Source organism: Lingula anatina, chromosome 4 (assembly GCF_051362555.1).
Source record: "Lingula anatina isolate TDL-2025a chromosome 4, LinAna3.0, whole genome shotgun sequence".
Lineage (NCBI taxonomy): Eukaryota > Metazoa > Brachiopoda > Lingulata > Lingulida > Lingulidae > Lingula > Lingula anatina.
In genome coordinates, this window is record NC_141770.1 from 12,659,099 (window position 1) to 12,672,687 (window position 13,589).

At 37.1% G+C, this 13,589-nt stretch overlaps 1 protein-coding gene across 11 annotated transcripts in view; it reads right to left on the minus strand.

Annotated features, from left to right (window-relative positions):
* LOC106163150 (uncharacterized) overlaps positions 1-13,589 on the minus strand; it is a 52,056-nt gene continuing 38,467 nt past the window's right edge. For 10 of the 11 annotated variants that reach the window (XM_087012077.1, XM_087012076.1, XM_087012073.1 and 7 more), the window contains 18 exons: positions 13,026-13,122; positions 12,469-12,552; positions 11,981-12,064; positions 10,761-11,096; positions 10,355-10,522; positions 9,896-10,063; positions 9,373-9,456; positions 8,742-8,909; positions 8,437-8,520; positions 7,813-7,980; positions 6,895-7,100; positions 6,443-6,484; positions 5,981-6,074; positions 5,633-5,703; positions 5,052-5,367; positions 3,962-4,045; positions 3,518-3,661; positions 1-2,988 (listed from right to left, as the gene is read on the minus strand). In XM_087012077.1, the coding sequence (XP_086868203.1) occupies positions 2,884-2,988; positions 3,518-3,661; positions 3,962-4,045; positions 5,052-5,367; positions 5,633-5,703; positions 5,981-6,074; positions 6,443-6,484; positions 6,895-7,100; positions 7,813-7,980; positions 8,437-8,520; positions 8,742-8,909; positions 9,373-9,456; positions 9,896-10,063; positions 10,355-10,522; positions 10,761-11,096; positions 11,981-12,064; positions 12,469-12,552; positions 13,026-13,122 (2,503 nt within the window). In that variant the 3' untranslated portion in view covers positions 1-2,883. Of the gene's footprint in view, positions 2,989-3,517; positions 3,662-3,961; positions 4,046-5,047; positions 5,368-5,632; positions 5,704-5,980; positions 6,075-6,442; positions 6,485-6,894; positions 7,101-7,812; positions 7,981-8,436; positions 8,521-8,741; positions 8,910-9,372; positions 9,457-9,895; positions 10,064-10,354; positions 10,523-10,760; positions 11,097-11,980; positions 12,065-12,468; positions 12,553-13,025; positions 13,123-13,589 lie in introns of those variants that run through there. The other variant, XR_015334134.1, reaches the window with a different exon arrangement.

Sequence of the window (13,589 nt, forward strand, 5' to 3'; positions counted from 1 at the left end):
TATATTTCAAATTTTATTTAATAAATATATTGCAATATATGTCATCACAACTTCATGGTAATTTTCAACAGTTGTTTCCAAGGATAATCTTGACATTGACAAGATGGAAGTGCCATCAGTACATAAACACCTACCACCCATAGTAGACAGTAATGATCCCTCACGTAAGCAACAACTACGTGCTTTGGCATGCTTAGTTGTTTTAGCATGGTTTTTCAGAGCTTTTTTACCACTGCTTCCGTACCGGATCACGTCGTTGCACCATACACACCAAGCTTCTCCGGGGGACTTTCGCTTCCGAACATAGGTAGAAAAAAAATCGTCATTATTGTCCTTTTCCTCCAGCCAACTCCAACTAAATCTATTTTTGACAGTAATGTCGATGTTTCTAATATCGTCTGTTCCCCTCTCCGCGAAATCCATTTAGTTTGGTTTAGTTCAAAATTCCGCGCACGCGGTGTCAAAACTTTCCACATGGGTGCCGACATTAAAGCCTACATTTCCAACCAATCAAGCGCCATAAATAAATCACGTGCTACGGTTGTGACTAGATATTGTGTTGAAACGCAGCTCTGTCGTAATGGTTGAAATGCGACGTTCCTCTGACGCATCGTTCGTCCAGTCCGCGACCACGTTAAAAACGAGAATTCCGGAACAAAATATAGTACCAGAAAATTTTATAACTGGACGCAAAAAACCGGAATTCCGGTAAAAACCGGAAGACTAGCATCCCTGATTCATTACATGATGAGTATGTATATATTTGCTTTCTCAAAAATTTATTGGTTAAGTACAGATAAAACATAAAAATACATATCTACGTAACAAAAATGGTTGTTAATACCAAAGAAAAATGTTATTCAACTTAAAATTAATGAAAGCACAACCTCAAATATCCCCAAGTTACATTTAGAAATAAAGCTTAATAGTGACTAGAAGATGAACAAATTCAAAATGATGATTCATGTACTCAACATAAATTCACAGTTTTATGCTTAAAAATAAATTAACCTACAGTCTTCCACATTACGACAAATAATACAGGATCCACGGGATCATTCGAATTGATTCGTTCACTGGAATAACCAAAACAATGGACGGAAACACCTTGATAAAATGCACATAACAAACAATGCTTCTAGTATGGGGGAAATAAAAACATTTTGAACTACCCCTTACTCTTCTGGGTATGTACTTATCTTCACATTAATAAATTTTAAAATAATAAACAAAAACACTAACATCACACAAGAAGAAGAAGAAAAAAAAACAATGATAGGTTGAAATAAAGATGGAATAATATATCTGAATTTGATGTAAAAGTAAGGCAATGGCTAAATCTTTTCAATGAGAAAAATGTGATTTTTTTTTTACAGATGATGTATTTTGTTTAAATCAAAATTCCTAAAATTAGAACATTTCTATTGAGAGGTAGCATCAGAATTGAAAACCAGGCTACCTTATCGTTCTATTCTACACAGAAAAAGCACCACAAGTGCAATAAAGAAATATATTTCCATTCCAAAATAATGCACCTGGAAGATGGACATTTCTCCCCATTTAAAAGATCCGAGTCATAACCATAAATAATGAGGGTGATCACAAACTTGAATGTGGTCAAGGGGCACCATCACGAAGTGCTGGACAACACAAGGAAGCCTATTCACAGTGGTCAACACCAGCCTGAATACCTGTGTTATACTTACATCCTGGAATGACGGGGGAATTAGTGCTCTATTTACAAATGACATCTTGTAAAATTTCTATAATTACAAATATTGCTTAATTAACAACATTCCAAATGAGTTCTCTTTACCAAAATGCATCACTCTTCCAAGATCCTGCTGGTTGTATTCTTTCATAAATACTAATTTGCCTCCACCAGCACAAAAATGAAATATGAAATTCTTTTTGCCTTGATGAACATTCCTACACAATACTAGTGATATGTACACATGAATACTTCAGTATCATTGCAGATCAGAGCAGCCCAGTATAGAATGAATAGAAAAGAAAGTCTGTAAATCTAACGTCCATGAAATACCTCAATGAGAATTGACAGAACATGTCTTGAGCAAACTTCCAATGACAATGACAAATTTTGTGAAAAAATGCTGTATAAATGGAGGAATCGATATTTCACCTTCCACTGGCTGGCTGAAATAACGCGAGAATTTATGAATGACGTTCTGCACATAAAAGGCTTTCATATGCGATGAAAACAAAATCAATATTGAGTGCAGTTTTGAGCCTCAAATTTGGAACCCAAGATAGTCCCATGTGGTCTCACAAGTCCTTCCTTCAAGTCAACCTCATCAAATGTGTTCCCATTCAAGCTAGTAGACAGTATACGACTGACAACCTTCAAACTATGGCTAAATATTAGTCTGCTTTTGACAATAGTGTCACATAAAAAAAAAAAAAAAAAAAAAAAAAAACTGCTATATTATTGCATGTAACACAGTGTTTTCTGCAGTCAGTGTGGCTGTGCTAAGTGCCCTATGGTGACTGATTGGAGATAGATGGCGCTGTTGCTACCTAGAATAACACTGATGATCTTGAGTATCAGCTGAATTCCAAGAGCTCTGAGATCTTGAGAAACTCTGTCCAGATATTACAAAAAACTGAGCAGTCTCCTGAGACCCAGATCCCTCTGTCTCTGAACAAAGATCCCTGAGATGGTGAGTATTGTGAAATGGTGGCACATGTGCAGCAAAGTTGCGACTCCTGCTCACTGCTTGACCTGCATATATGACAGGAAATGTGAAGCCTTGATCTTAAGAACATTTGCAACTTCAACATGGCTTTGGAACAGGGGCGTGTTCTTCTGTGATGCACTTCCCTTCCTTTGGCCGTTGTCTTCTGCGTGTTCTAGAAGTTCTGCTACCTGGGAGCCGGAGCCTCAGTATGGGAGAGATCTTGGCGTGAGGTAAGTTCCCGCACTTTGTCTGACCAGTACTCACTGCTCTGCTGTAGCTGCAGTGAAAGCTGAAGGAAAAAAAAAACATAAAAAATATTAACTTTTGAAAAGATGAGAAGGAAAACATAGCCGTGGTCTTCTGTTCCTTGTTCATATCTACTAAGCAACACGAGCTGAATGAATTTAGCCTCTGCAAAAAAAATGTCTGGTTTCTAATTGCTGACACATATTTATGCAAAAGTCAATTTTTATATCTTGGGGTCTTCTTAATTTTCCAAATGCCATGGATCCATTGTGTATCAACTTTTTATAAACAAAAGAAAAACATCTAACAATAAGGGCCTCAATGAGTGCATGTACGGGGTTACGCACATGTATTACGAATTGTGCGTTCTCAAGCAATCTGCAGTGTCATCCGCTGTCCCCATGTCCAATGCTAGTAAAAATAAAGCCAGCTCAGTATAATTTTCTAATATTTTTTCAGTTACCAGTCACTATTTTTGCTTTGGGCAGAGATTCTCACACTTTGGTGTCTCGAAAGTCCAGCAGGCTTAAGAATTTTAGTCACAGACTGTTTATATGGTCTACATCCCCTACCTCTCCTACTCTATTAATCCAATAGGATTTGTCTAAAGTGTGAGGGTCACTATGTCCAGTGCGGTGGTCACTACGTCCTATGAGGTGGTCATTTCGTCCAGTGTATTCTATTGTTCTACTCAGTGCACTTCTATCTCTACTTGGCTGCAGAAAATGAAAAGAAAACAATGGCTACAAAATCAGTTTTTTACACAACAATAACATCAATAATAATAAAATTAATAGAACTAAAAAATATCAAATTTATTTCAATTGAATTCCACTAATGCATAATCAATGTGCTCAATTCTTTTAAAACAATTTTCAAAAATAAATAAATATTCAACAGTTTAAAACAGTCTGCCAAATTATTTTTATCATTCAGATTACAGTGCCCATCCTTCAATGTGAAACTCCTCTATGGACATGCAACACCACTGACAGAGTAAAGCAAACCCCACATACCCTATCTACATGTACTGCCGAGCTGCTGTCTCTGTCTAGCTGTGAATGGGAAACATAGGCTGAATCAGACAGACTGATAGGCTCCTGTGGAAAGAGAAAAAACAAATGAGAGTTAAGTATCGTATCCGCAGTACGGTACTGCACACAGCTAGTTCTAGTGCAAGCATCTCTACAACTGTAGCATGGAATCTAAGGCATTTGGGCATCACTAGACTAGCCTGAGATTAGCCCTCTAGCATGGGTGGGTGGGAGGGAATGTAGAGTCAAGGGAAGAGAAATTGTTTTGCCTCCTTGATGTTGTGGATTTGTCAGCTCAGCATCCTGGTGTTCTTTGCGTTACTTCAGCAGCATTACACCAGACAAAGCATTATACCAATACAGGGGCATTGACAAGTGTGCATTGAAGTCCAATAAGTTCTGTGTGACACTGAACATGCATTATTACACTGTATGTGAGAGACACAACATACAGTGTGACACTGGACATGCATTATTACACAACATACAGTGTGACACTGAACATGCATTATTACACGGTATGTGAGAGACACAACATACAGTGTGACACTGGACATGCATTATTACACTGTATTAAGAGACACAACATGTAATTAAATAAGACAAACTAAACTTACAACACAACGATCAGTTAAGTGGTCAAAGTAAAACAAAGGTTAATATACAAAATTCTGTTAATTCATACTCAATTAAATTTACACACATCTAAACTGACTGAAATTTTAGTTGTTTTTTAACAGTTTTTGTAATACAAACATGTTACTTCCAAAGTGTGTCTGTTATACTCATATTTAAACACAAGACATTCAATCCACACACCAATAAACTTCATCATCATGCTGTAAGTATAAATGTTAAAAGGTCATCAGATGTTGTCAAATAACTGGCAGCAAGAAGCCAAAGCTGGCCAAAAGTTTCTCATCTCATAGCTGCTTTTCTATGCAACATCTACACTGCACTCTCTATCATAACATAACAACTACAAGCACCCTGCACTGCACTTCTACATGCCAAACACACCCGAACCCTGTGTCATGCACCTTCGTGAGTAAAGTACCAAATAATTACCTACACGAGGTCTATCAAGATCGCGCACACGAGGAGACCTGGGTGTGCGTGACAGACTGTGATCTAAAGAAGCCATGTGACGGGTGTCTAATTGTGCTCGAAGGCTGAGGATGGTCTGTTCTTTGCTCTCCACCTGAAGTTGTAGAGTTTGTCGCGCTGCGATCTCCCTCTCGAGATCTGCGCGAACACGCATGTTTTCTTTTTGCACGACGTTGAGCTGCTGGTTGAGCTGTTGCACGTTGTCTACATTGGCACGGAGGCGGTTGTGGAGATCTTCAATTGTGGCTATCTTTTGTTGAATTTCTGAGTCTTGGTCATTTCTGAAAATTAATGTCATCAATTTTAATTTAAAACAATATCCCATTTCTTCAATGAACCTAGCAGTTTGTGTCTGGTTATTAAAACAGGTAAGAAACAGGAGTTAAGATTTAAAAGAAAAAAAAAAAAAAAACAGATGAATGAACCATATGAGCAAATAGTACTTATTTCTGTTTTTCCTCTAGAAATGTAACAGAAAACTGACAATTTTCATGTATGAAAACTGCAGTACAAGTTCTGTGAGAATTTGATTTCAAAGCAGCCTACTCATGTTCTTCCAGTCTGCTCCTAAGCTGGTGCAGCAGGGCCTGCTGGTGGGAGGAATGAGACTGGAGGGCCTGCAAAGGTTAAGGTCAAACAGATAGGCCAAGGTTAATATGGGTCAAGGTCTACAAAAAGTCATGGTGAGTACATTAAGTTGTTTTTCATGATCAAAGCATGAGTTTCAAACAGAAGAAATAAAGTCTAGTGTTACTTTCTGACTTACAGCTGTACATTTTCTCAACATGTTACAAATTTCATCTCAATTCTAGATTGTGAAAGTCATTTTGGTTAATTGCAAATATTTTAATTCAAAAATCTTGAAGAACCCTGTGTCCCAGTCTGGTCCCTTACCTTCCACTTGTCATAGTCCACCCTTTTCTGGTCCATCTCCCTCCTGATGCTCTCATTCTGTCTCTGCAGAGTCTGGAGCTGCTCCTGGAGGTGACTGCAATGACCACATTGTAAACCATTTCAGATTAACTTAGTATATTGGTAAAAGACATGATTTTGGGTAGTGAGAAAAAAGCAGGAAGAAACTGCTCAGTAGCTTTATGACAGGGGGTCTGGGGGGGGGGGTGCTTAAGGCCAAAATAAAATCAGAATTCGAATTTAAATTTAAATTTTAATCAGAAAATATCACATCTGTGATAATCATATAGTGTAAAATACAAAAAGCAATACCATAACAGATACAAAGTAGGGTAAATTTTGTTTATCAAATTTCAGTACTAAGCTTTGTTATTTTGATATGTTCTTGTACCATGGTATATTTCAGCAATTCAAAACCAAACTAAAAATCAGAAAGTTACTCACTCTTTTTCTGCTGATAAGTTCACCAGAGCTTTGCTTTGTTCCCTGCAAAATATACATGTCAAGGAACGCATAAATGTCTAAATACACTTACCGACTCATAACACTGAATATATTTTACCTGTATATGGCATGCTTTACATTTATACATCATAAATTTTCTACATATTATTAAAGTGACTAGTTTCCCCAAGGCTTGACACTTGCAAAAAAAGCATCCAGCAGAGGGCTTGAAGTCTGTACCACAAAAGAATAAAAAGTTTTCTTTCCTATGACCATTTATTAAATTAATCACTTTCAAAACAGTCATGAGTTTTTCCAAATATTTAAGATTCAGACAACAATGCTATGAATTCAGCTTTCAAAGCAGCACTACCCATGCGCACTGCTCCACCCACCCACGCACCCACACACATACTAAATACCCCCACACACCTTCACCCACCCACACCCACCTTATCTTAGCCCCCAGTTTCTCGTTGGCTGCCTTCTGTTCTTGCACCCAGGTGTTCACGTTCTGCACCACCATCTCACTCTCCCTGTGCAGCCGGTCGCCATTATTCCTGGTCTCGTCCAGAGACTGGCGTAGACCTTCAATCTCGGCGTTGGCACTGTGATATTTCTCCCTGAGGTTGTTTACTTCATCTTTGAGGTGCTCACTCTGGAAAATTGAATAACTCAAAATTTGATGTGTGGAGACTCTTTAATACCTGGACTTCACACCTTTGACCATGAATGCAAGTGTTTAGATTTTTTTATGAAAAGTTAAAATGTTGAGCATAAAAGCTGTTATCCTTATCAACGGCATTAGCCACTTTTTCAATTAACATTTTGTTTCAGATCAGTCATAGCCTTTTGGGCAAACAAATGTGCCAGCAATATATGTAAATATGTCTACACTCCGATTCCATCTTGACTGCGCAACTTGCTGATATTGTGAAAAAGTAAAAAAGTTGTTTTCTTTAATTCTTGTGCTTCTCCCCACAATTCAGTATACAAAAATAAAATATCTATCTATACTCTACATTACGGGTATGTTCTATCACGAACTGATCTCAACTCCCTGGGGAGTGTGATACACATGTTGTGCTCTTTTATTATCATTTACCAGTCCTCCCATTACCAGATCATGACTCACACATAGCAGGCCAAAAACATGTTACACTTGACCAGAAATATCACTGAGACATAAGTTTTATTAATAGTTAAAAAATTTGGTACATAAAAAAAGGTACGTCGTGGACATTTACGTACAATGATGAAATTTGGCACAGTTGTAGAAAATATGGCCGACAAATCCAATATGGCCGCCCAAAATGCCCTTTCAAGATTGCTGGCCTATTAGAGGTAGAAAAGAGCAGAGAGTAACCAACCTCCTCCAGTTTGTTCCTGTATTTCTCCTGCAGTGAGGACAGCTCCACCTTCATCACCACCAGCTCCTCTTCCTTCTGGGATAGCTCCTGAAGACCCTGCTTGTTCCTCAGCTCATAGCTGCTCAGCTCACTGTGCAGCTCCTGGAACTTCTCCTCGTAGCTGTGTAGCTGAGGAGAGCAATGAAAAATAACGCACAAGTAGAAATATGTACTGAACTACAGGTGGTGCAAGTTTTCAATGTAAGAACAAGCATATGTTAAGTAAACAGTTCTGAGTTGATGTAAATACTATTTTTCATAAAAATGGACACTATACACATTATACACGACAGAATAAATGTCCTTATACTTGGTATGGAGGAAGGAAAGATTCAAAAAATGATTATTATGCACACCAAAACAATTTAAAACATTTTTGTTTGTTATACTATGATAAACTTAATGAACCCATTTTGATAAACATGCCTTGGTAGAATTTATGTAGTGTCTCAAAGTTAAGATATGACAGTTCATTATATCCTTCCCTTCCCTCATCTCAAAAAAAGACTCAAGTCACTTTTGGGCTAAAACTTCAGCAATTCAGCACTTAATTTTTGTCTTTATGTTGGCATTGAAGACACCCACCTCCTCCTCTGAGGCTCTGTTCAGTTCCTGTACTTTTTTCAACTCGTGTCTCAGTTTTCTCATCTTGTCTTCATAAACTGACAGCTAGATTGATAAATAAAATATCATCAGACAACATGCATTGACAAATATGCTAAAAAGGTTAATTTAAAATTTGTAACTATGTATCAAATAGCAAAGCCCCCAACTATAATCTTTTCCTGACAAATGTGTTCAGAACATAAAACCTTGTACAGCATGTATAAGAGATTTTACAAAAAACCCCATAAAATCACATGCTTTGAGAGAGAGACGGGACTCCTCACCTCCTCTGCCATTGCCTGGTTCTGTTGCTTTGTCCTGGAGAAGTCTGTCTTCAGGGTGGTCAGCTGCTTGGACTGGTCACTGAGGTGATCCATGGCCTCCTTGTGGTTGCCCTGGGCAGTGGTCAGCTGAATCTTCAGGTCATGTACTTTCTGCTCATTCTCTATCAGCTGTCAAGGAGGAAACAAAATTGGAGAAAATTGCACGATGGAATTGTGTTTGCAGCGAGATACCCTCTCTTTTATATATCAGCCTCAAATATGTGGAACAAAATTTACATTCCCTAAATGATATAAAATGATGAAAAAAAATACTTCATATATAAAAATCTCATTATGTCTGAAAAGTTCAAACATATATGTTAATATGTTTCCTAAAAGGTCTATGGAGATTACTAGATATCCTGTTGAGATAATTAATACATATGCAATATGTACATATTTGTTCCATTTCTGGACATCCTATGTTTGCCATTGTATAAGATAGTCCAACATCAACGTTGTCACAGATGCCGTATATTAGCCACGGTTATTCCAGAAATACATAGCAGTTTACAAACTTGGACCCCAGCATAGGCTGACCCCCCCCCCCCCCCCCCCCCCTTTTTTTTTTTTTCCTGGCCCCTCGTCTCACCTCGTTATGGCAGCTCCTGTATTGTTCCTGGCCCTGTTCTATCTCACTCTGCAGCTGGGCCAATGTTTCCTCATACCTTGCAACCTGGAAGTAAACACAGTGTAAGGCAATTATTATTGTTATTATTATTATTTAATATTAAAATTGTGACACTGATTGATGTTTTTGCTGTTTTGAGGATGCTTGAAGTTAACAAATTTTCACTCATAAAAGAAAAAAAATGGAATAATTGTGATCATTCGAAGGTGAAGCATGTGTGCTAAATCACTTATTAATTCAAATCACATTAGGAAAAACATTGCCAGTACAAATCAAATAATTCTTCAGCATATAAATAAATAAATAAATAAATAAATAAATAAATAAATAAATAAATAAATAAAACCCTGTGAGTGTATTACCATAACCCTACTGACCTCCTGTGGAAGAAATTTGCCAGCACAACTTAAATCATGGATTTTTTTTTCACTCTTAAAAATGTAAAAAAAAAAAAAAAAAAAAAGAAAAGAAAAGAACCACTGACCTCCTGTGAGTGGTGCACACTCTGTTTCTGTGCAGTGGCCAGGTTCATCTTGGACACCCTGAGTTGCCCATCCTTCTCAGCCAGGTCCTCCTTCAGTGTGCGCAGCTTCTGCTGCAGGCTCTCTACCTGTGCCTCCAGGGTGGAGATCTGGCTGTCCTTCTCCTTCATCTAATATACAATGAGATTACAGAGATTTTATATTTATATGTGCTTTGTTGATACATGTCAAGAGAGGTGAGAATAGATGTCTGTACTACATATCAGTAAGGAATAGAAATATCAAAAACAAAAAAGTTTTACTGATTCAATGATGAAGTTTCTGTAATTGAGAACTGACAACATAAAGGAATTACACATTTCTGTTTTGTAAATCAATATTTTTTTAGGATTCTACAAGTTAAAAATACAGAAAAAAATGGTATCATAAACTGTAGTTGACCTTCTTGTTGACCTACCCACCTTGTTGAGACAGTCCTTGTTCTGTTTCTGTGCAGCCTCCAGCTCATCCTGCAGCTCTGCAATCATCTTCTTGCACTGCTGGAGCTGCTTGTTGCTGTCTTGTTGTCTGCCTCGCTCCGCCTTCAGCTCTGCCTGCAGCTGGCTCAGCACTCCGTCTTGCTGCTCTATCTGTATATAATAATAAAAAATAATAATAATAATAAAGTTGCAGTGTACATGCACCTCAGTGCTACATAAAACCAGTTAGAAATTAAGCACCTGTAGACAGGCAGTTTGAATTTGAAAGGAACATAAAAACTAACAAATAGAAAAAATAAATGTAAATAAAAAAATAAAACTCATTATTATTATTATTGTTATTATTAATAATAATAATAATTATTAAAAGGAAATAAAATACCCTCACCTGTTCTCCCAGCATCCTCTCCTGCTCCCTAGCGCCCTCTAGCTCAACTTTGTATTTATCCGCGTGCTGTTTGTAAGACAGCCCCTCCTGCGCTATCCTGTGATGTTCCTCCTTAGCACCTATCAAATCTTTGCGAAGCTTCTCAATAATTTGCCTCTGTTCCTCAATTTCTTCCTCGTAACTTTGATTTCTTTCTCGTAGAGTCTTTGTCTCTGTCTGATATTTACGTATAGTCTGCTCGTGTCGGACGACTTCCGACACCCGACTACTGAGCTGCTCCTGAGTTTGTTGTAGGCTTTGCTCCATCAGCATTAATTTTTCTTCGTGGTGTGCAAGCTGTAAAAAAGAATCATTATAAAAAGGATTAAACTAACAAAAAATCCCTGGAAACTGGGCACTAGCAACAGTCAATGAAACATGTTGTATGTCAAAATAACATAATTCAATCTACTAAATATAAATACAAAACTGTTCCAAATCACCACCATCTCTTTCACTCAATTGATAAATCTATTGATTCAACATAATTTCAATGTTTTATTTTCCCTTTCAGATGCAAGTAATGTTTCACAAAGGAGGGGGAAAATAATGTATTTGTTTATAAAATGACATTTGAAAAAAATCAGTGTGCCAATCTTCTAAAACTGGCTAAAAGCCTTCTGAAGCATCATAGTGAAAAATAAAAAAATTAAAATCTTGTCACAGCAGTGTTCTTAATATAAAAAATTAAACCTGGCATGGCCACTTCTAATCATTAATTCTCCACATAGGAAAAGTGCAAATTGAACGCAGACTTCAAATCAAAACAGATATCTGTAAAAATTGGTACCACTGCAGCAATGATAATATTGCAATCGAACACTGACAATTTCCCACCTACCACAATCTATACTGTTGTATGCCTGAAATATGGCAATATGTTCATTTTGACCCTTTGTCTCAAATGATAAGAAAGACTGTTCTCTGTGAACCAAAAACCTTATGTTTTATTATTTCAAAATAAATTAATTTAAAAGAAAATACACAAAATTTCTCCAATTGATCAATTAAGATAGTCAAAACACATTTAACCTGGTCTGCTGGACAGCCTTTTAAAAAGTTGCTTTGATTAAAAGACAATGAAATATGTCACAGCAGATTCTTAGACCCGGGTGTTTTGTAGGACCAATAGGGGAAAAAAAAAAGCTTCAGACTGTACCCCTCCCCTCCCTGCTACTCACATCCTGAGCACAGTCTCTATACTGTGTCCTAGCCTCTGTCAGGTCCTGTCTTAGACCACCCACTTCAGCCTGCAAGTCTGCATTCTGGAATACAACACAGAAATAAAGTATAAAACTTAATTTAAAAAATAAATAAAAAGATTTAATATTTGTGCTTCTCATTGCTGTCGAATAAAAATGATGATGGGGCATTTTAAAGCAAATATTGTGTACAAATTTTGCATGGCAATGTTACTTTGTAAAAATAAATAAAATAAATGAAATAATAAATAAATAACTCTCCTATAATATTGGGAATTTTCACTCAGTTAAAACTACCTTCAGACCTTTTTACTTAAAATGCAGTTCTTGAACTATTATGAACCAGTGAACGTGAAATGTGACAGATCACATATGATTGGTTCTTCTATGCATCTGTATACATATGGACTAAAACAAACAAATGAACCAAGAAAACTACATATATAAATAAACAACCAGCTACTTACAGAGCTTTCCATAGATCTATTGTGTCCCTGGAGGTTAGCCAGTTCTGTCTTCAAATCTCTGACTGTGGACTCTAGACGGTCAATCTGGAATTGGGATAGATAAAAGTTAATAAAATACATTGAAATACAATAATCCAATGGAAATAAATAAGCAAGAATTAAGAAAGAAAATTCAAAATTAGTAGTAGGAGATGCTGATACCCAAAACAAAACAAAACAACCAATCTTATTCAACCTTAATCATGTTTGGAAATTATGCTCCATTCTAACCCTGATTTATAACTTCCTAAGATGATAATTATAATGAACTTATAGAATCAGAAACCGAAAACCTCTCTCTCTCTCTCTCTCTCTCTCACACACACACACACACAAACTTACACACAGCATACAGCCCCACAAATGACACATGCACGCACACAAATACACATACACACACATACAAATAACATACACGCACACAAATAATACACATACACAAATGACATACAAACACCCAAGTTACACACACACACACACACATATTTAACACCCCCTCCCTGTCCCCACTCACTGACCTCACTGGCCTTGACATTGATCTCCTCTTTGGAGGACTTGATGTCCAGCTCATTCCTCTTGTTGGTCTCCTCCCTCCTGGACAACTCCTGCTCCAGCCTGGAAGGATTATCAGAATTATAATATACATTGGTTACAATATACTGACAATTTATGAGAGGGGGTAAAATGATTTGACTTTCTACCATTACCATCTAACATAAAATAATATCATCAACATCTTTACGGTAATGTGCCAAGCATTTCGACGGGCCCAGTCAATCCGACCACAAAAATTATTTTATAAAATTAATTTTTCTGGGCTCAAACAATTAGTCCATACGTCAAAATCATTGGACAGAATTTTTTTCTTGTTCCGATTGTTCGACCACATCGTCGACAAGACTCGGTAAATTTTCAAGCCAGTGAAATAGATGCTGCATGCCTCGGCCCTTTGTCAATTGTTGTCCTTTCAATAGCTCTCGTCAATGAGGGAGAAACAATTAACTGAAGATCTAATCTGGAAGCATGACGTACCTGTCTTTTCCTTTGTCCCCGATGACAATAATAGTGCTTATAGACATACA